We start from the raw sequence: 23,860 nt of genomic DNA, 5'->3' as shown, positions 1-23,860 counted from the left end.
ATACACATACTATACAACTACACAGACAATAAATACACATACTATACAACTACACAGACAATAAATACACATACTATACAACTACACAGACAATAAATACACATACTATACAACTACACAGACAATAAATACACATACTATACAACTACACAGACAATATACAACTACACAGACAATAAATACACATACTATACAACAAAATAAAGATAGAACAGGAATAAAAATGTACATGTAGGTCATACTTGATGACAACACAATATTTAAATCAAAATGCAACAAATAAATGCAACTTAAACATGGTGAATGGAAAATGTGCATAAAAACAAATACACAAGATTGAACTTTTATTTTATTTTTTATACATTTTACTTTGTAGTATTTTCTCCATTAAGCATAACGGTCCGTATACAAGCAGGGACGTAAGAAGTGCCGTTACATAAGTAGGGGATTCCGTTGCCGGTGTTAACTCTTTACGCCGACTTTATTGCTAATTTTACATTTTACAACTTTCAACACACATCTAACAACCATCATCTGCCTCATATTTACAAAAAAATAACCCTATTTTGCTATTATTATATTAATTAAACATCATCTCGACTCCGCGCCACCCCCCCGCTCCGCTCCGAGTTGGTCTCGCCCGTGACGTCACAGCATTAAACGCACATGTGTTGTGTGTTGCGTTCAGGGGTTGCAGCGACATCACAGCGTTTATTAACCCTCCGCGCTGTCACGTGGCCGGCTGCTCTTTTAATTACAACAGCTACGATGCGATGAGTGTGTGAGTGGATGAGGAACACTGTCAACATCACATTTATTGCATTAAACACGTTTTTATTGCATTAAAGACGTCAGGTGTGGAGGCTGACACGTGTCTGCAGACGGGGACAGATCACCGGATTACAGGTATGAAACACCGACACCTGCACGGATCACCTGTGTTCTGACTCCCTGTGGCTCTGCTTAGATCAATGAACCTTCATTACACCTTCTGCATGTCTCTTAAAGTGTCTATTGAAGTCTGTTTTCCCGGCTAGCCCTTTAGCTTCCTGCCATCAGCTGTCAACACGTGATGCGTTCAGGCTCCAGCTTGTTGTAAGCGTTTAAAACACACACACTCATTGAGCAGTTCAGGGCTGTGGTTGGGACCTTTTGAGCCCCAGAAAGGAGCCTCAGTGTCGGCTAGTTAAAAGAGGAAACCGCCCCGGTGCAGTGCCACGTAGCTACCCGGCCAATGAGAGCAGACGAGCCGGGGAAGTTCTGCAGAATCACGGTCATGAGAGGAACCTGCAGACAGAGAGGACTCTGGTGCTTTACCCGAGTAAAAGAAGCACTACCTCACTGTAGAAGGACTTTATTATAAGTATAATACATGCATTTTAAAGTATTAAAGTACTAGCATCACAATATACTGAATGCACCAGAAGTAAAATAAGCAATACCTCACTGTAGAGGTACTCTGTTAAAAGTAAAATATATGCAATTTGAGTCAATAGCTACTAAAAGTATGAATGTAGCATCACAATATGAATGTAGTAGCATCACAATATGTCCAAAGTACTAAAAGTAAAAGTATAAAATACCACCATGTAGAAATACTCTGTTAAAAGTAAAATACATGCATTGTTGAATTTTACTTTAGTATAAAAGTACTAGCATCACAATATACTTAAAGTACCAAAAGTAAAAGTAACAATACCTCACTGTAGAAGTACTTTATTATAAGTAAAATACATGCATTTTAAAGTATTAAAGTACTAGCATCACAATATACTGAATGCATCAGAAATAAAAGTAACAATACCACCATGTAGAAATACTCTGTTAAAAGTCAAATACATGCAATTTGGGTTTTACTTAAGTATTAAAGTACTAGCATCACAATTTGTAAAAGTAACAATACCTCACTGTAGAAGTACTTTATTATAAGTATAATACATGCATTTTAAAGTATTAAAGTACTAGCATCACAATATACTGAATGCATCAGTAATAAAAGTAACAATACCACCATGTAGAAATACTGTCATAAGTAAAATACATGCAATTTGGGTTTTACTTAAGTATTAAAGTACTAGCATCACAATTTACAAAAGTAAAAGTACCAATACCTCATTGTAAAAGTACTTTATTATAAGTATAATACATGCATTTTAAAGTATTAAAGTACTAGCATCACAATATACTTAAAATACCAGAAGTAAAAGAAGCAATACCACACTGTAGAAATACCCTCTCACAAGTAAAAGGCATGCATTTTAAATTCTACTATAGTTTTAAAGAACTTGCATCTCAATGTACTTAAAGTACAGGAAGTAAAAGTAGCAATACCTCACTGTAGAAATACTGTCATAAGTGAAAGGCATGCATTTTGGGTTTTACTTGAGTATTAAAGTACTAGCATCACAATATACTTAAAGTACCTAAAGTAATAGTAGCAATACCACGCTGTAGAAATACTCTATTAAAAGTAAAACACATGCATTTTGAACGTATACTTTAGTATAACAGTACTAGCATCACAATATACCAGAAGTAAATGTAGCAATACCTCACTGTAGAAATACTCTGTTTACAGGTGAAGTCATTCATTTTAAATTCTACTTGAGTATAAAAATACTGGCCTTACAATATAAAGTACCAGAAGTAAAAGTAGCAATACCACGCTGTAGAAATACTCTCTCACAAGTAAGACATGCCTTTACAAGTATTAAAGTACTAGCATCACAATATACTAAAAGTACTAGAAGAAAAAGTATCAATACCTCACTGTAGAAGTACTCTGTCACAAGTAAAAGACATGCATTTTGAGTTCTACTTAAGTATTAAAGTACTAGCATCACAATATACTGAAAGTACCAACAGTAAAAGTAGGGATACCTCACTGTAGAAATACTCTGTTAAAATTCATCTCAGAGGTAAATATTGTACTTTTTACTCCAAAAGTACAGATAAAGTACTGAGTACTGAGGTACGTTCAACCTCTGGAATACATTAAAATCAATAAAAGACAAATATCTAAATAAAACATGATCAATATCAACTTTTGCTCCTTAAATCTGAGGGTTTTAATTCCTCTCTCTTTTTTTCCCATCAGGCTTTGAGGCTCGCCGTGTGTCATCATGAGCTCCAAGGTGTGCAAGAACTGCGGCAGCTCGGACATCGACGTGGACCAGGCCCGCGGCGATGCCGTCTGCATGACCTGCGGCTCCGTGCTGGAGGACAACATCATCGTGTCCGAGGTGGAGTTCGTGGAGACGGGAGGCGGAGGGTCGTCGGCCGTCGGACAGTTCGTCTCCGCTGACTGTGAGTGAGACGAGATGACTCCTCCGTAAAAAACTGTCTCGTATGTTTCTTTAATATCAGATCTAGTGACTAAGTTCAGTTACACAAGTGCTGTACTTGTGTACACATTTACGGTACTTTTACTTACTAGTATTTTCTGTTTCCATTTCATGAGACTTCAAACATCAAAAGGGATTATTGTACTTTTACTTCACATCTATCTGACAGCTTTAGTTACTTTAAAAAGGAAAATGTTACATAAAAAACACAAACGTTTAAAATAAGCTGCTAAACTACAAGTCAATTAATCAATTAGTTGATTAATTGACTTATTATTCAGCAGTTTACCGTCTGACTTTTTTTCTTCACTGATGTTGAGAGAGCGATGAAAATACTCGCCTGTTAAAACTCTCAAACATGTTTTTATAACTTATGTACACGTTTGAGGTACTTCACTTGAGTATTTTTCTAATGCCATTTCATGCCACTTCAAAAGGGATTATTGTACTTTTACTTTACATCTCTCTGAAAGCTTTAGTTACTTTAAAAATGAAAACTGTCATTTTTTTAATATAACAGTTCTAGCCCAAACAGGAACTATAAGTCAATTAATCAATTAGTTGATTAATTGATTTATAACATTTAAAAGTTAAAAAAAATGAAGTTCTTTTAAAATGCTGCTGAACTATCAATCAATTCATCAATTAGTTGATTAGTCATCACCATTCAACATGAAAAAGGTGAGGACAAAAAAAACAAAGATATCAAAGAATTCAAGGTAACAGGATGCGTAATTGATGTACAAATGAATATTTAAAGGGTGAAGTATTTCCTTTAAATTCACGGCTGTTATTGTATTTCCGAGTTTTTAATTTATTCTAAATAAATAATATAATTTTGTATTTAGACGGCACAATAATGCTCCAAATATTTAAGCCAATTATTAAAACCCTGAATTAAAATTTTCTGATAGTTTAATGTAAAACCGCCCTGGGATGAATTGTAAAAGTACTCATTACAAGTAAAAGTCCTCCTTTTTAAAATTCTAAACCACAGAAATATTATCGGCTAGATTTACTTAAAGCAACAATCTCAGCTCAAGGTCCACTTACCAGTTTATTCTGCAGCTTTCAACCGGATCACACCGACTTTCACTGTGTGTGGAAAGAGTTTTCTCAATTGTGGTTGAATTTTTCTGAGCACTTCTAAGACTTCTTGTTCTGATTTTGTCTTTTAATTTATTACACAATTATAAATGATTAATTATAGTTCATAAGTTATTGTTTTTTCTTAATGATTTCTTTTGAATTCAACTTTTAGTTCACTTTTTCTCTCTAAAGCTAGAAATCAACCATTTTTTTTTTATGGACTGATAGTTTTTATATTCTCAGAAAAGTAACAAATCCAAATGTCACCTTTTTCTAAAGTAAGTCCACCTACAAAGGTTTATGTCCTGTAGCTTTCTTTAAGGAAAGAATTGTTGTTGTTGTTGTGAAACCTAAAAACTAGAACCATCAGAGGACACATCGGGAGTTTCTACTTCTGTGTGGTGTTTAGGCTTTTATCTTTAGCTTCTCTGAGAGTTCGTGGGTGTGGGTGGTGTGTGTGTGTGTGTGTGTTGGTCCACAGCTGCTTATCAGTGTGTAACATTTACCTCCAGATCATTTTTGACCTTCAGCCTGCAGGACGCCTCTCTCCTGCCAAGTCTGCAGAAGAATGATCTTAAATTCTTCGATGTGTTGTAGTTCCTCCTGATGTCCACTAGAGTGTGCTGTCAGATAGAACCACAGTACTCCATACTGCTTGTCTTATTTCATTTAAGGAATGAGATAATACATTTGTATTGAATTTTAGAAAAAAAATCAGAGCTGAAAAGATGAATTGATTAGTTTATTGACAGAAATGTATTGTGCATTTTTTTATTTTATTTTGTCTTTTATGATAGTAAATACATTATTATTTGGGTATAATATATTTTAGATATTATTGTGGCCAAAAACAACTTTTTGCTTAGATTTTTTTCACAGTTTGAATACATTTTTATAAATGAATAACGATTCATCAAAGAAAAGAAAACAGGAGATTATTAGGATTAATTTGAATGTCTTTTAGATAAAGGAGTATATTTCCCAGATCTGCTTTTAAGTATTGTTAAATAGTTATTAGTCATTAAAGGTTCGTTATAGAGCTGCAGCTATGGCTTATTATCAATATCGATTGATCTGCATCTGTAAAATTAACAATGATTTAAAAAAAAAAATGCTCATCACTATTTCCCAGAGTCCAAGGTGACGCTGCAAAATGCTTCTTTTATCCAACAAATGGTTTAAAATCCCCAAATAACCTGAAACCATCAAATGTTTGGATTCTTTGGCTTGAAAAATGACTTAAAACAATAAATCATTTATTAAAACAGTTGCCATGTTGCTTTATTTTTGTGGATCAACAGTTTTATTTCATTATAGTGCTCATCTGTAATATTCATTTTAGTCATTTTAATTCAGAATTAGTGCTGAAAGAATAGAAAACAACATTCTGATTTCTAGAAAGGCCTGTTAGGATGAAAAATGAATGTACATTTTCATATTAAAGCCAGAAAAATGGCTTCTTTTTAAAGTCTCCACTGAGAAGAATCTGCATTTGTTTTCATTTGTTTAAATGGATCAAAACAAAGTTATTTAGGTTTCTGTAGTCCCCGTCCTGATGCTCTTTGTCTGGTCTTTTGTTTCCAGCTGGAGGCATCAACCCGTCGTTTGGGGACAACCACTTCTCAGGAGTGGGGAGGGAGTCCAGAGCTCAGACGCTGCAGAAAGGTGAGTGACCAGCAGAGGGCGCCGCACGACTACATCACTGTCAGCACCACAGTCTACGCCACAGTCTCCATCAGCCTTTCTTCTTTATCAGCTGTGTTGCAACAGTTTGTCTGACACAGCAGCTGAGTCACTGCTTTGGATACATTTGTTGGTAAACTGAAATATCATTCAACGTATTTCTGGGTTAAACATCTGTTTTTCATTTGGTATATTTTGATGTCAAAGCACCTTTTTGGTTCTGATTTGTCCTCCATGAGTCATCTCTGATTCAGATTCAAAATCTTTAACGTCCCTGAGGGGCAATTTGCTTTACAGACAGCAGTTTAATGAAATGCATACAATATCTCTTCATCAATCTCCTACACCACCGTGAATCATAGAAAAAGAAAACACAGTGACATGACATCCAGACTAATAGTTTAAGAACAGAGTATTAGTTAGACCCGACCAACATTATGACTGTACGTCTCACAGGGCAGGAGGATTTCTTTTACATCAGACAAAAACAGTTTGAGTAACATTCTGTGGTGTTGGTTTATAGTTAGTCTATATATGTTTGAGCAGATACAAATGATGCTAGCTGACCTCGGAGGCATGAAGGCGGAGTTTAAAACACAATAATTCAGTTTATAAAACATTTTGTGCTTGTTTCAGAGCTATATCTAAGAGTAGTTTCCTGCATTTTTGTGCTTCCAAGACCTTGTGATGAATTTGGAAATTATGCTTTCTGTTAAAATAGTGAATCAAGAATTTGAAATGCTAGCCTACTATATATATATATATATATATATATATATATATTTAATTAATTATATATATATATAATTAATTAATTAAAATTAAAGCGCTACCTTTTCGTTGATGGACATGATGCCTAATAAGGGATGATGATAGAGTTCTATTTGTGTCTTTAAAATCAGGGTTGTACTTGTCCTGTATTTAGGTGTTTATTATCATATCAGCTGTAAGAAACAATGTTAAATATGGTTGTTGTTTTTATCCCAAAAAGCAAGTAAAGGAGGTGGCAGTTGTTGTTTTTTTCTGTCTGCAGATATTTTTTTGGCCACTTGGGGGCAGCAGAAACAAGCCCTGAGAACATAAACCACTCATAGTCTTTTCAAGTTTGTCATATTTGCACATCCAGCAGCTATAGAGCAACATTATCACTCGTTAGGAGTCGTGTTTATGTCCATTTGGTGATTATAAGTCCAATATTCTCTCTCTTTTAGCTCTGTTTTTGGTCTCCACCACCTCCTGAGGGAAACATCTGTCTCTTTAGCTGCTAAATGCTCCACTTTGTTCAACCGCTAATCTCTAACTGAGCTATGAGAGCAGTGAGACGCCTTTCACGTTGTTGTTTCATAGCATTATGCTAAAATAACTGTTAAAGAGAGATTTTGGATTATTGCTGATAATAATCTCTGAGAAACAAACGTTTATGATATTTGGAAGTTTTGGTCAGCAAGATAATCTTCACACTTTTTTTGTGTTCTAGTGAGGACGTTTAGTCGTCTCATTTAGTCACTTTTTAAAGACGCGTAAAACCAGAGGGGTTTTTACTGACCTCATTTTATATCGTAGAACTTTTTTTTCAGCTTGAGTTAACCACAGACCTTATTTCAGACATCTAACCAAAAACACATTAAAAAAGGTCGTAAATTTCGATACGAGGGAAGAGGAAGTGACTCATTTCTGTTTTTTTGGACTCATTCCTGCATCACTTGATGACTTTTCCTCAGATGTGTTGTTGTTGTTGTCGTCAAGTAGAGCAAACTTTATTGGTAGATTTGCCAGCAACGCTTTGGAACGTCCTCACGCTGCCGCTCAGACGCTTCTCCCACATCTTTATTCAGTAGCTTAAATTACTGATTAATCAATAGATCAGGTTATTAATATTAAGTGTGTTCTCTGCTGGACCACATTATATATTTTGTCGCACGTTTAAACAAAGTAGACCCCAGTGCAGATCTCTCTTTTAGATGTTTGCAGCTGGACAATAAGACGACGCTCTTAACGAGAGATTAAAGTGATTAAATCGAACTGAAAATGAACTGAAGTGGGACAGAAATAGTCCCCTCCTGTTAAAGGAGACAAACTACTTTCACCTCTCTTTTCCATTTTTCCTCTGTCTGTGATAACACCGTCCATGTCGATAAATGTTCCTCGGACCTCAGGACTTTTATCTCAGCAGCTCAAGTACAAAAACACAACAACAACTTATAGAAAGAAAACGGTATAAACGTTTGTCTGGCTGCCGGGCGGAGAGACGGAGCAGCTGTTTACCGCTGACGGTGCTTCAGAGACGGAGAGTCACAGAGCTGTCAGACTGCAGCAGACGCTGAGTAATGAGATACAGGGCTCTGTGTGTGTGTGTGTGTGTGTGTGTGTGTGTGTGTGTGTGTTGTGTGTGTGTGTGTGTGTGTGTGTGTGTTGTTGTGTCACTGTGTGTGTGTGTGTGTGTGTGTGTGTGTGTGTGTGTGTGTGTGTGTGTGTGTGTGTGTGTCAGATAGGCGGATGAGGATTGGAGAATACTTTGCAATATTCTGTGTGTTTCTCTGAGTGAGTGTATGAGGAAAAAAGGTTCTGTGGGTGTGTGTAGAGGATTGGTTTCGATATGTTTTTCACACTGTTTGCAGTATGTGAAGACAATAAATTCAAACATACAGTCAAAGGAATAGTTTCTGGTTATTGCTGCAGCCTTCTTGCTAAGAATGAGATGAGAATTCTTCTCCTATTTCTGTCTGTACGGTTAAAAAGGACGCTGGAGCCAGGAGACGCTTAGCTTAGCTTAGCTTAGCTTAGCTTAGCACAAAGACCTGAAACTGGGGCAACCTGTGACATTGCTGTCCGTGTGCGCAACTTGAATTTGAACGGCAAAAAAAAATCTGATATCCTCTCTGGAACCAGGCGTCAACCTCAGGTTCTGAAAAGTGAACTTTAAGTGTCTTAAAGCTGCATTCTCTCTTCTGTCCACCAGGGGGCGACTCCTCTGGTTGTATAGAAGTCTATGAGAAAATGACTCTACTTCTCTCTTGATTTATTCCCTCAGTAAACATTGTAAACATGAGTTTATGGTCTCAATCTCTAGTTTCAAGTCTTCTTCAATACAGCATGATGTTCATTTAGTAAATGATGCTCCATTTAGAGTCAAACAGACCATAAAGCAGGGGATGCTTTAGGGCGGGGCTACACACTGATTGACGGGTAGCTACCAGGGCGTTGTCTGATCTGGGAGTTGTCTGTATTTCACAACTTTGACCCTTTCATCAGTTAATTGTATCATTTTTGGTCGCCTAAAGATGTCAGTGGTCGGTTGTACTTAGCTCCACCCCTCTGAAAAAACAAGATTGCAACAAACTCGAGGCTTCAAAACTGCAGTGCACAAACCAATGGGTGATGTCACATTGATTGTGTGTGTGTGTGTGTGTGTGTGTGTCAGTGTGTGCCAGTGTTGCGGTGGGAATACCCTTGTCATGCTCTCTCTCTCTTTGTGTGGCAAGATTTATGACCGTTTGTGTGTCTGCAGGCGTCTTTAAGAAAGGAACAGCTCTTCTTTCTTTCTGTCCTCCATAAACTTTCCCCCGTGGCCGTCTGCTCCTCCTCCTCCTCCGTCTGCACCTCCTCCTCCTCCGTCTCACCGCCGACTGATTCATATCTGGGAGCCTGAACCCCACCTCTTCCTGTATTTGTGTTGGACAATAATGCATCACCAGTCCCTCATGTATCGGTGCACACAGGGCGCTGCAGTGTGCAGACGCCATGACTGGAATTTTAAATGGAGCTTTTTAAAAAGGCCAGATTTACAGTTTTGTGCGAAAACACACTTTGTCTGAATCACAAACTGGAGCTGCAGTAAAACCAGAGTGTCAGATTCCCATAAATCCAGATGTAGAGCTGGAAGGTGTATGACTATATTGATATGAGGCCAGATAGCTTCTGTGATTCTAGTTATTTTAATATTAGCAGTGAATCAAGTGACTCTGTAATGTGAAAAGAGTTGCTCGTAGTGACGGCAACACAGAGGATGATCAACAGCTCTTTTTGGCTTTTTGGCCTGTTTTTAGCTCGTAGTTTTGGTTCAGTGGCACATTTACAATTAAACAGTTCTAATAAACCCAACGAACCGAACTAGTGAAGAAAGTGGAGCATTTAGCAGACAGGTATTTTACTCAGGAGTTGGTGGAGATCAAACTCCCACATCTCCGTCTCCAAATAATGTTGTTTAGTTTCTGTGAGATTTTTAAGCAAGAAATGAATAATAATAATAATAAATATAATGGTAATAACTTTATTTATTGTTGGCTGAAAACTGGACCTGACACATATTGTTTTCGAAAGAAATAGTTTAAACATTTTGGGAAAAATACTTGTTCGTATTGTTGCCGAGAGTTAGATAGGTTGATACCACTCTCTTGGTTAGCTTAGCTTAGCATAAAGACTGGAAACAGAGGGAAACTGCTAGCCAGACTCTTTCCACGGAAGTCAAAATCTACCTACAGCACCTCTGAAGCTCACTGATTTGGTTCATTCGATACAAAAAACGTTGTACCACGTCTTCGCTTTAGAGGTATTTTAGCCAATTTCTTTTTTTAATATTTTTTGTCGTGCTGTTACAAATAGTTAGAAGCTACAGTTATAACGTTGACATTAACATTTGAAAGCTGCAAAGCCTTTTTTTTGCATATCAATTTACTCTGTTTAAAGCCAGTATTTCTGCACAGTGTTGGATAAAGACCATCCTACACTATTATTATTATTAGTATTATACTATGTTAAGAATTAGATTCCAGTGGTTGCTACGTAGGATTGTTCCCGACTCGTGTGATCCAAACTTTTCGAAAAAAACTCAAGAACGTTCCAAAAGCCAACAATTATTGAAAAAATATAGATTCAAATAATTTCCAAATTTTATAACGTGTTTTTCCCGAACCAAATATTTCTTCAATCGATTATTGTCGTCGTCTAGTCTTTCAAAAACATCATTTTGGGTCTAGCAGCAATCTAACAGCACCATACATTACAATTATAGAACCATGATAACAAAGACATCTTGGTTGTCACATCTGTGATTTGGGACCAACTTAGGTCCTGTAAAGGAAGCAACTTAGACAAATGATTCTTGACTCGAGGTCCACTTACTAGCTTTCTCTGGAGCTTCCTGACACCTCTTACTGTTTTCATTGAAGCTGTTTTTCTAATTCCAGGTGTATGTAGGTGCTGGTTTAAATAGCTCCCCTGATGATTTATTCAGATCCTGTTTGGAAACTTGGACTGGATGTCCTAGTTGTTGTTGATGTAAATGTTATGAGGTTCTTTATTTAGAGGCTGCTATTAAGGTTTGAGCTGAAGAGTCACGTAAAGGGCAGGGAACTAAGTTTGTATTTGTTTTTTGATAAGCTGCAGCGCTGACCTACTTATCATCTGTGACATAAACATAAGAATCAGTGGAGCAGTTAACTTTTAAATGTAGCCTATTACATTTCTAACTTCCTGTCTCTAGGTCTTTGGTTCTGGTGGTGTCTGGCTGTTTTGGGGTTATGGTTATTTTGTATATATATTTCTTTTGGTATTTCTGTACTGCATGTTGGCTGTGAAGTGACTTGGAGCTGCAGGAAGCAGTGTTTAGTGAAGGAATCAAGGTCGCTAGAAGGTCCATTTAGTAGATGTTCTGGAACTTTTGATCATATCGTGTGATCTTCATCAACACATGGAGTTGCCAAATCGTCATGGAATTGTAGTTTTTCGAAGCTCGTCTTGTCCACGATGTCTTAAAAGTGGGAACGTTTACATTTCTGTGACAACTGAGCAGTTTTAATCTGCTAAAGAAGATCAATGTGATGTAATCTAAAGCTTCAGAACTGTTACTAAATGGACCTTGTGGCGAGAGTGTTTTATTAAATGCTGCTTTATCGTCATTCAGCTCGAGTGATGTGAGAGAGAGAGAGAGAGAGAGAGAGAGTCGGAAGAGAGAACTGAGACCCAGACGTGGTGCGGATGATTGTGTTTGTGTCACTTTACTATTGAAATCTTCTGGTCTCAGATCTGAGAGTTAAACTGAAACCGCACAATGACACACGATGAGTTCCGAGACTCTCACGGTCTCAGACATACACACTCACATGTTGAGCTCATCCAAGGTCATAAATTCTCTATACACACACACACACACACACACACACACACACACACACACACACACACACACACACACACACACACACACACACACACACACACACACACACACACACACTCTCTCTCTCTCTGCAATTCATTTGACGCTTTCGCTGAATCCCGCCCCTCAAACGCAGATTGGCCAATCATAGCGTAGCATCATGTAGCTCCACAGACTCTCATTAATGCTTTCAGATGTTCTTCACGTGCAGCCTGGTTTCATGGATTTGTGGTTGTGGTTTAATATTGATACCAGTTATCTGGATAGGAGTTATAAGTTCCTAAAACGTGTATTTCTACGTTAAAACCCTGTGGGGCTAACGTTGGCAGAGTATGTTAGAACAACAGTAGCTAGCGTGAGCATGTCTATGCATCTACACTTAATTACACTTAACTCATATAACCTGCTTTTGTGTGCGTGTCTAAAGGTGGAGCCCACATACCTTTTTGTTTGCAGCGTGCGATGTCACGTTTATGTATTGTGTAATATTGTGTGTGTGTGTGTGTGTGTGTGTTCTGATCAAAAACAGGTTCGTGTTGGGATCAGACTCACCACTTTCTCACTTCTCAGCGCTAACGTTCTCTGAAACTTACTGAGCGCTTTTATGCATCTGGAAGATAATTCATAAACCCTGTTTCTGCTTAAATTCCTGCTTGTTCTTCCTCTTTTCCACATAAACAATAAAAGCAGATGAGATTCTGAGTACTTTCACATGTTTTTAAATGAAACACTGTCGCAGTATTTTCTGCAAACTGACACGTTTTCTGTCATTTGTGTGTCTCTCCAGCGAGACAGAACATCAACACTCTGGGTCACCAGCTGCAGATGAACAAACACTGTCTGGACACGGCGTTGAACTTCTACAAGATGGCGCTCATGAAGCACCTGACCCGCGGACGCAAGAACGCCCACGTGGTCGCCGCGTGTCTCTACCTGGTCTGCCGCACCGAGGGAACGCCGCGTATCCTTTATGTTCCGTTTCTTTGTGATGGTAATGTTTTGAAAATGGTTAATGATCTTTAAAAGTACATTCAACGTGGATTTAAGACCTTTATGATACACCCGTGTGATTTCTGCAGTATCGGGTTAAATGCCGGTGATTGCACCGTTACCGTGGATACAGACATCAAACAGAAACTGCTTTTAGCGAATTACTTTAAATAATTATGTGTTGGCAACAGCTAATGAATGACTCTATGGTTCTTAAACTTCCTGTTTGTATCGCCTAAAGCATGATGGGAAATGTTGTCCCAAACTGACTGTCATACATCTCAAAAAGGAAAAAATGACTTTATTGACATATCTATTTACATGCACAAATGTGCTTAACAACTTTTTACATACATGCAGAAATCCCAAGAATTTTGAATTGTATAAAATGCTGCAATACAAACATTACAGAGAAACCTACCTTATTGATATTTCCTTGAATACATTTTTTAAACTATAAAATATAAGAAAATGGATAAATAAAAAAAAGAAAATGTACATACGAGTCCAAATTAGTCTTACTATCATGGAAAACAAAGAAAATCATTACATATTCTTATTTAAGAAGCTGAAAAAACGTATTCTCTTTTTTAATTTTGCTTAAAATCAATTTTTTGATAATCGAAATCAAAAAAAGTCTAATCAAATATTGTGTTACAAAGTAGAAAAAGAATCCTCTCTGAAAGGAAACCTAATCAAAAGTGTGGAGCTGTGTTTCCTGCATGCACAACGAGGCGCTTTTCATTTGATCACACGTTTTAACAGCCGAGCAAAAGTTTCAGCATCACATGAGAACAAGTTTTTACACAACAATTTGCCAGCTTGCATCTTTAACTGGTGGAAGGCGGCAGATCAAAGTGTGGGTTTCCCCCCCCAGTCACTGCCTTTCTTCATGTTTCATAATCTGCTAACGGCAGCTTATTGAGCTCAGCTTCATCCTTTTGTCATAAACAGGGCGGCTCTTTTGTGTTTGTGTGTTTTTGTCGGTTCACTCCTGACTCACTTCGCCTCCGAGGATGATGATGTTGTTACGTAACGGCAGCGCAGGGCGACCGGGATGGGTTTACCTGATGAAAAGCAGGACGCGGAGGGTATAATGCCTTCCTGCTGCATTGTTTACCAGGCTTTTGTGTGTATGTGTGTGTGTTGGAGGATAAAAATAGCTCTGCTCACTTCCTTTTGCACAGCTGAGTGAGTCTGCAATGTTGTCGCAGGAGAGAATCCGGACAGCAGAGTGTAAAAGATAACATCCGTCTGAATCTGGAGCTCAGTTTAACGAGGACGGGCCGGACCGTCTGGGCTTCATGTCACCGGTTCAGGCTGCATCTTAACGACTCCGCTTCCTTCGTCCTTTAACTTACTTCCCTTTCCTTCCTGATTTACGCCTCTTTATTTGCCCATTCATCTTTTTTTCAGAGGAGGAAATTCTCCCCAAAATAACTGCCATAACAAAATCGTAAAAAAACAAATCCTCCCCGTCGATCACAATCACTTCAACCGTTTGTCTGATGTTAGCTTTTTTTTGGAGAGAGAGCCTTAAAAGAGGAGTGCCGTTGTTTTGGCATTTTCCAAAAAAAAAGCGGGATATTCTTTATAACATGCGAACGTGAAAAATGAAACCTGGCCAATAGCGTCGGACATGAAAGATGAATTAAAACCTGAGACAAATTCCTGAGGACCTCTCTTTTTCTCTCAAGGCAACTTGCTTTATTTCCGTTACACAACCCCCTATCTTCTTATTCTTCTTATTCTTCTTATTCTTATTCTTCTACGCTGTTTACTTGCAGATGACAGCCACTATTAGCCTCTGGCACCAACTTCTGACCAAACTGCTTTGTAGCCGAGTTCATTTGCTCCAAACCAGTTGATCGATTTCTCGAATCGCTACCAATTTTGACTTCTTTAAACTTTTTAAGTTCCTTTAAAATTAGCTTGACAGTTGAATAGAAACACAACAAATGTAAAAAAAATTGTCAAAACGCATCTTGGAAGAGAGACGAGCACGAAGATTTCCATTCTGTTATATTTATTTATAAAACGAGCAAACCTTTGCACAGCAGTAGGTCGACGGGTTCGTGGGAGAATATACCTCGTGTAGACAATATAGTATAGAAATACTCCCGCACACCTTCCTTCTTCACTCGCATTTAGAGATATTTAGTGACATCGTTTCTCAGCAGAGACCTTCATCAGGTTACTGTTTCAAAATGTAAGAAGCAAGTGAATAAAACAGTGTGGGTGTTATATTTGTTTATGACACGTGTCTCTTTTTAAGTTTGGAAATTATTGTTTTTTTTGTGTCTTTTTATAGTTGAACAGCCAGCATTCAATTCTACCTTTTTTTTTTTTTTAAATACATACGTTTTTTTTCACATACAGGTTTTCTATGTATCCAAGGAGATGCAGTGTTGTTTATTACTCGCATTAGGCAACATTTAGACATTTGTCAGCGTTTACGAAGATAAAAGAACTGATGCAGATTCTTTTTCTTCTCTCTAAATGCAGCATGTGACCGCTGCTTCAGTTTTAAACACCCATTTCTCTGGATATTTAAGTAAATAGGCACCAAATAGAAGGTGTAAGCGTTTGTTCCCCCCCTCAGTGGACCCAGATGTGTTGAAGGACCTGCTGTCGTTTGTTTCCCTGATTAAGGGAGTCGCCTGTAATCTCCAGACGGCGTGCGCTGGGATTATCTTTTCCATTTCATCTGCTGCTGCTAATTCCATTGTGAGGCCCTTTTTTTTTTTTTTTTTTTTTTCTCCAGAGGAGCCCCACTAATCCGCCCAGGCAGTTTAGAGACAGGTGCGCCCGTCGCCACGGAGACGGACGTCCTCCAAACGTAGTGTTGTGGTGGTGGGGGGGTGGAGGTCATTGGGAGGGTGGGATGTCCAGAGGCCGTGTGAAAGTTACAGCCGTCTGGTCAGAGGTGACGCTGCAGAGTCTCATTAGATCGACTGTCACATCATCATCATCATCGTCATCATCGTCACGCCGCCATAAAGCAAATAGTTTGTCTGTCAAATTTGTGTGCAGGGGGAAAAAAATGCATCCACAAATATGAACGAGTTAAAAACTAAAAACCTCACAGATTCAAATTTGTGAATGTGTAATAAAGTTGTTTGATTTTATCAGCCCGCCGTCTGAAAACTAAATAGGCTTCATATTTTTCCTCATCTTTCTGTCTCTCACAAAATGAAATCATAACAAATGTTGTTGTTTTTTTAACTGTGATTCTTTTGGTTCAGTTTCCTTAACAAGTTTCTCTCAGACATGCTGCTGGACCTCAGTGATCTCCTGCAGGTAAGATTCAAATTAAATTGCTAATCGATTAATAAGAAGAATTATTTTCTTTATATATCAGAAACAAAATTGAGAAATCTGATTTTTGGTGGTCTACAAATGTCTTGTTTTGTCCGGGCAACAGTTTAAATACACCAAAATATTCAATTTTGTGAAATTACAGAAAAAAGGAAGCATCAAAATCTCCTTTCCTTGTTTGAAAACTGACTTAACTGATGAATCAATTATCAAAGTGGCTTCAGATTCATTTTAATGAAGATGTATCCACTTATCGCTGAAACCCTTTTATAAACATGGCTGTTTTTTAATCCATTAACCATTTATTTTGAAAAAAAAAAAACTTATACCATTTGATTTGGACAAAACTACCTTTTGAATGTGTGGAACAGCAAATCCTAAAATCTGTCACTTTATACAACGGCTCAGACGCCCCAGTATAGAACCAGTTCTGTGCTCACATTGCAGAAGTAACACATTTTATTTTTAGGAAGCTCAAACCATGAAATGTTTTGGCATATTAGCTTGAAAACTGACTTAAATAATGAATCAATTATCAAAAATAGTTGATGACCAACTTTAATTTAAACACTGCCATGTTTGTCGTTGATTTATTCAACAGATCTGCGAACGGTTGTAAAAAGCTGAACTTAAAATAACTTTTCCAGACTCTTTAATTCTCTCTTTTAATGTGTCGATGCCACTAAAGTACACACTCCCACCCGCAAGGCCCATAATGCACCTCTGCTGCCTAACCACTCGACCCCGCAGTCGTCTTGCATCCAGACTTTCCCCCGTGTAATTAAACCGAGTCGTGTGTGTGTGTGTGTGTGTGTGTGTGTGTGTTTGTGTGTTTGCGTGTGTGTGTGTGCGTGTGTGTGTGTGTGTGTGTGTGTGTGTGTGTGTTAGAAGGCCCTCCCGTTTCGCTGCATTTTTAATGGCAGCCGATTCACGGTGAGTCAGGGGTGTGGTGGGACATTTCTCAGAGTCACAGCTGGTCAGAGGTGGTGGGACATTTCTCAGGGGGGGGGGGGGGGGGTATTTTTATGCACCCAGCTGTCCTGGAGGAGCACCCCCCTCCACCACCACCACCACCCACACCATCGTCCACGCCCCGGCATGAGGAGGCTGGGAGTGGATTTGGAGTGGATTTTTGGGTGGGTGGGGCCGTCAATTCCTCCACCAATCGCTTCTTTTTATGGATCCCCACCCCGAGGCCGCTCCGTCTGCTCTGCATTGTTTGCATGAATGGAGAGCTTTTGTCAGTCCGAGGCGCAAAGTTAATCACGTCAGAATAAGCATATTGGTCGAGCTGTGAAGTTCATTCCTGGCGGAGAATATCAGCTGTTATTTTATTCTGCTAATGTGATGAGCTTCTCCAGATTTTGTTCGTGCCCCCCCCCCCCGACACATACGATGCATAACTCTGCACACATGCTTGAGATTTTGAGCAACAGGTGGTTTGGAAAGAGACCACGCAGAGGATGAACTCCACATTCAGACAGTGCTTCAGTCTGAGGGGTCGTCTCAGGCCACCGAGAAGCCTTCACTGTGAATATAATCTGTTATTTACACTCTTGAAGGTGTAGAAAAAAAGCCCTAATTTATTTATTTTCCGTCATATTTCTCTCATTAAATATATATAATATAATAAGTCCTAATTGAGCCAGATTGTGTTCAGATAATCTCTCGTTTTGGATCTGGTTCCAAGCTTGTTAAATACTGGGATTTGGGAAGTTTAGACTTTAATCTCCTCTTTATTTCTATTCATAGGGAGAAAAAGACAAATGTTTTTTTTAAGGTGGACATTTTTTTGTTTTTTGTTTATTTAACAATGCTCATTGATTTAACAGAACAACATCTTTAGATGAGGCAGAGTTAGAAACGTCTTATTCATCTTGTTTTATTATTATATATTTTTTTATTTAACCTTTTTATTTTATTAGGATAATCACATTTGAGATTTAATATCCCTTTTTTGGAGAGAGTCCTGGCAAAGATTACAGCATATAAAGTTCCACATCAAAGATAGCGGAAACAGACACACATAATATATTTTTCTCCCTGTTAAATGATTTTTGGGAGTTAGTTTTTCTTTTCCAGTGGAAGTCATGTGCTTGACAGATTGTTAAACCCTCTGAGGCACATTTCTGATTCATACTGGGCTATAAAATTGAATTTAATTGAAAAGTTTCATATAAAAGAAACCAGAAACGGACTTCAAACAAACAGCAAATTGCATGAAATACTGAATTAGCAGTGTAAAGAAACGAATACATTCACTGGTCTAATTATCCTTAATCCCTATTTATGAAATAATCTAGTTAAAGATGAGGCAGAAACTTTAAAAGCACTTTCACCTAAATGGGTGAAAGTTCAAGGAATAATTGACATAATTTGTTCACATGACCGAATGTTGCAGCTACTGATAGTTTAAGAAAACATAAGGAGGCAATTTGTGTGATATAAACCATATTCAGAAATATGTACCAGTGCTCCATTCTATGGTTTAATAAGGAAGATGTCTCTTTGTATATCGGAGTTTGTAGTTCTTGCAACGGTGATCTTTTAAGTTGTAGTTTTAGAATATTTTTAAGCGTTATTTGCACTTATTGTTGCTTTTGGAGGGTTAAAACAGTGATTTTAAAGAGGACACATACTTTGTTTATCTTTACTAATCTGTTCCTTGTTGGGTCCAGTGTGTCAAGATATGATATATAAGGTATTAACTCACATTTATTAAAGGCTTTTTATTCTTTAACCATCCACTGGAGTTGCTGGAATAGGAAGACGGCCTCTTTCTACTCTTTAAAGCTGAGATTTAATTAGAGATATGGAAGGATTTTGCTTTGATATTAGATTCAGATTTCAAAAAGTGGAACTGAACCTTTTGACCTTCTGTTCAATTGAGCCACTTCACATCAAGAAACTCACTTTAAAGGAATTATTAAATTAGTCTTTTTTTTTAGGGAGATTGGATTATTATTTTTCAACCGGAGGGAATTTAGGTTTTAGTTTAGTGTATCGGCATCACTCGCTTTTTGATCATCAGATTTTAATTAATTTAACAAATCAGAAAACCAGGTTTTTAATCTGGCAGATATCGGCATCAGATTTTCTGTGCGTCTTCATCGTCTTCCTCGTCTTCCTCAGTGCAGCTGTTTTCCTTCTGTAGTTTCCGTCTGTCAGGAGAGCGTCGTTGATGCTCTGTGATAAAACCAGAGCTGGAGTCTCCCATCAGGAATCCTTTTTAATTGAAAGTCCTTCTCTTCCACCTGTTGAGACTCGGCCTGTGAAGTATCCGGTTACCTGGCGGCCCTTTTTTTTTTTTTTTTTTTGATCCCAGAGCGCTTTGAGTTTTGACCCCTTTTGACCCGGAAAGTTTCACTTAGCGCCGCAGTGGAGACGGGGGATTACGCTCTAACTCGGGGGTTCTCCATTTCACCGCCGGCAGTTTCAAAGTGATGATTAAATGATATTTAAAGACCTGAGCTCAGTGTTCAGTCACACTGATTCTGATGTCACTGAGGTACAGTTTTATAGACGGTGCCACACTCAGCAATTTGTGCACGTTTAACAAAAAACGTTGTGAGTTTGATACACGCATAATAAAAAGTTAGATATATTAGTAATAAATCAATGAAAAACCACGTGATGCTTACAGCTCTTGGATATTAGCTATGAAAAACTGTATTAAATCACTTACACCTGTTACAATATTGATTGTTCTACAGGTAAATGAAGCAATTTTTAGTTTTTATAGGTCTTATTTTATCACAGTTTTGGTCGTTTTCAGAGCACAATGATCATTCATGAGGGGGCTTTGTGTTTGTGTCCACTTGATTCTAAATAAGCTCAATATTGAGTCTCTTTTAGCTCCGTTTTTGGTCTCCACCACCTCCTGAGGGAAACATCCGTCTCATTAGCTGCTAAAGTCTCCACTTTGTTTTCCAGCTAGTCTTTAATTGAGTCTGTCTGCTGCTGAGCATTACGTGTACAGTGGATTTAATGGAGCTTCTTTTGCTTAAAACCACTACCTGCTGCATCTAGAAGTAAAGCTGACGATGGCGCCGAACAGATTAACCCCTTAACCACCAACATCCAGCTAAATTTGTATATAAAAATCAACAAAATCGACATTTATTTGATGTTAAGTTTTAAGTTTCACCAGTGAAAACAATTTCAAGTATTAATGCGACAGAAGTAACGAGTCAATATAATACAGGGCCGTAAAACAACAGACATCAACATTGTTTTGTGTGTTTCCATAGATTTAGTTCAACATCACTTTGATTAAATTAGATTTTCTGTCTTTCAGGCGAGACCACAGCTGCGTTCTTAATTTACTATATATATTATATATTATATATATATATATATATATATATATTTATATATATAATACTTTGTCTTTTTACTTTAAGTACATACTGCAGCTCCTCTTACAAAGTACGCACTCTAACATGCAGTATGCATCTAATTTAGACACACTACTTTCTCATAACATTGCACCTTGAACTTCGACCCTCCCTGCCTCCGCTGTGCAAAGGATTGTGGGTCAGAATGGCCAGAAAAGCATGCTGCTGCTACTACAGAATGCGACCGGATGCAGTAGAAAATCCTGGTGTTTTACTAGATCTTTTCCCAGCACACTAACTGGTCTGGTAGTGGGGGGGGAAACCACAGCAAGGAGTCAAGAAGAGGAAGCGTTTAATTTTGGGTGTGTCATTTTTGGGCTTGTAAACAAATAAACCTGGAGCTTGTTGCAGGTCACAGACCAGCTGAAAGACACCGACTCGCACCGTACTGCAGCTTTAAGACGCTGTAAAGGTGTTGGTTTTGTTTCCTGGGTGCCTTTTTTTATTTATTTTTTTAGCAGTAATCTCGCTGTTCTGCATTTGCACTTGTTCCTCCTCCTCCTCCTCCTCCTCCACCACAACCATTCCTGCCTTTGTGTATAAATTCCTTGCTGGAATCCACTTCCCAGAATAGCAGAGGAGGCATCTGGCCGACTCCAGAGGGGGCTGAGAGCGAGAGTCCGTCCGTCTGCTCTGATCCCCACCCTCCTCCACCCTCCTCCACCCTCCACCCTCCTCCCTCCTCCCTTAACCCCCCCGGAGGTCTGGAGAGCCGGTCTGAAGGAATGACAGATATCTGACTCCCGGGTTCACGACCTGATTCCTGCAGCAGCTTTCACCAACCTCCTGCTTTTCTGCAGCCCCAAAAACTTGATTCCGGGCCGTAGTGCTGATGATTTGTGTGTGTTTTTTCTTTTTAAATGATAGATGTGCAGCCTTGTGGCTTTTGTTATTCGACAGTATTCAATCATTAGATCCCTTTCAGAGGCCAGGGTTTACTGCCGGGCCTCCTGGAGGTGTTGGGGGTGAAATACAATGAAACATCTGTGAGGGGAGGTGCCAGCCTGATAACCCCGATGACACACTCGGCCTCATCCCACCACCGACCACCAACATCCTGCCACAAACCAGCTCTCTGCTTTAACCGCAGGAGGGACTTCCTCCTCCGTTACAAATAGGAACTTTCACACCCCGATTTCTCAAGTTTTCTCAACTAATGTCCGTCTTTAATTTAACTTACAAGTCTTTAAATATCGAAACTTTCTCTTTCTCTCCCTGCTGTCGGCAGTAATGTTAGTCATAAAGGGTATTTGTAACCAAAGGCAGGCTGTTTGGAGACCTTCTACACCTATAAACTAGAAGTGGGATTGTTGCAGCAGTGGGTTTTCTCTTTATTTGTGGAGGTTCAGTTTCAATCAGGCCTGCAGTAAAACACCGTCACTACTGGTCTGTTTTTAGGAGAATAAACTTGGATGAAAGGCTGATCCATCCATCCGTTCCCTGCTGCTTCTCTTTGGCATCAGTTTAATAAATCATTTATAGGTTTTCCATCATACTTTGATAGTGAAACAGGCATTACATTGAATTCTATGTGGTATTAAAAAGCCTTTGACGCTGTTAAAATCTAAATGAAAAGCCCCGTTTTAGAACAAACCCTTCTGTTTGTGTAAAACTATTGAGCGTTTTTCGTGGAAAGAAGTCGTTGACTTTGGATGCTCCAACCTGATTTGTCGAGCTGACTGCTGAGGCCTTATTTTTGTTTAATATTCACACAGAAAGAGGACAACGAGGTTTGTTTGTTTCTTGATTTGGAATAAGTATAGTAGGGAATCCCTTCGAGGGTGGGAACTGCTGGTTATCTTCTTGATCACTGGATTAATATTATTTTCAAAACAAATTGTGAAAAACATCCATTAGAATCTCACAGAGCTCAATGCAGCACCTTCAAATTCCTTCTTTTATCAGACAGTCAGTCCAAAATATATTCAGTTAATCATCATTTAACACAAAGAAAAGCAGCAAAGCTTCACTATTTGAAGGTGATTTGAAATAGTGATGTGCGGGTAAATCAGTCAACGGGATTAGATCACTTCAACGAGCCAAACTTAATCGCTATAAATATCAAAGAAACATCGGTGCAGAGGGACGATGCTGTCCAAACACCCTGCTGCATCGGTCACATCTGGAATTTAGATACAAAACAAATCAATCTGCAGAAGAGACGGAGAGTCAGATATTTAGATTAGAGATTAATAGAGAGAGCTTTGAGTTTGAGAAACTTCATGAGGGAGAAAAAAATCCCTTCAAATGGCCCCCAGCTCAGCTTTTAATCACACATATTGAACAGAACGTTCTGCACCCTTCAGGTCGATTATGTAACCGGAACGCTTGACCTGCTGGTGACGCAGAGACCTTATTTCATATAACAACAGTCTGTTTTCTGTCTCTAAAAACACACACGGCTCAATGTTATCCAGCTTCTTAATGTCAGACTGTAACTCTGTAAGTGGCTCTGAGTGAGTCTCATGGCTGCTGGAGTCACTTGGGACGTACAGAATCGCGTAAACACCCAAATCTAGTTAGAAAAAAAAATCTGATTTAACTGGCAGCACGAGGTCTTCTTCTCTTTTCTATTTGCTGCTGATGACTTTTAAAAACAAACAGACTCTGCTCTCCTCCACAGGTGAACGTCTACATGCTGGGGAGAACCTTCCTGGTGCTGTCCAGAGAGCTGTGCATCAACGCCCCGGCTATAGGTACAGACCTCACTCACCCTCGCCTCCTTCCGCTGGATTCACTCGTTTAAGAATGTGTGTCAGCTCTTTGGCGGATGTATGTTATGTAGATAAGTTAGTGTTACAAATACGGCTGCAACTACAGAATATCCGCCATTAATCTATCAATTATCGAGACATCGTTTAGTCTGTTTATCGACAGAAAAC

The 23,860-nt window shown here is 38.6% G+C and overlaps 1 protein-coding gene across 1 annotated transcript in view; it reads left to right on the top strand.

The window, feature by feature from the left end:
- The first annotated feature begins 696 nt into the window (after window positions 1–696).
- LOC129103136 (transcription factor IIIB 90 kDa subunit-like) overlaps window positions 697–23,860 on the top strand; it is a 107,613-nt gene continuing 84,449 nt past the window's right edge. The window contains 6 exon segments of the mRNA XM_054613435.1: window positions 697–906; window positions 3,098–3,306; window positions 6,018–6,098; window positions 13,061–13,234; window positions 16,532–16,563; window positions 23,602–23,674. Coding sequence (XP_054469410.1) covers window positions 3,123–3,306; window positions 6,018–6,098; window positions 13,061–13,234; window positions 16,532–16,563; window positions 23,602–23,674 — 544 coding nt within the window. The 5' untranslated portion in view covers window positions 697–906; window positions 3,098–3,122.

Source organism: Anoplopoma fimbria, chromosome 15 (assembly GCF_027596085.1).
Source record: "Anoplopoma fimbria isolate UVic2021 breed Golden Eagle Sablefish chromosome 15, Afim_UVic_2022, whole genome shotgun sequence".
Classification (NCBI taxonomy): Eukaryota; Metazoa; Chordata; class Actinopteri; order Perciformes; family Anoplopomatidae; genus Anoplopoma; species Anoplopoma fimbria.
This window is presented reverse-complemented; position numbering and strand designations above follow the sequence as displayed.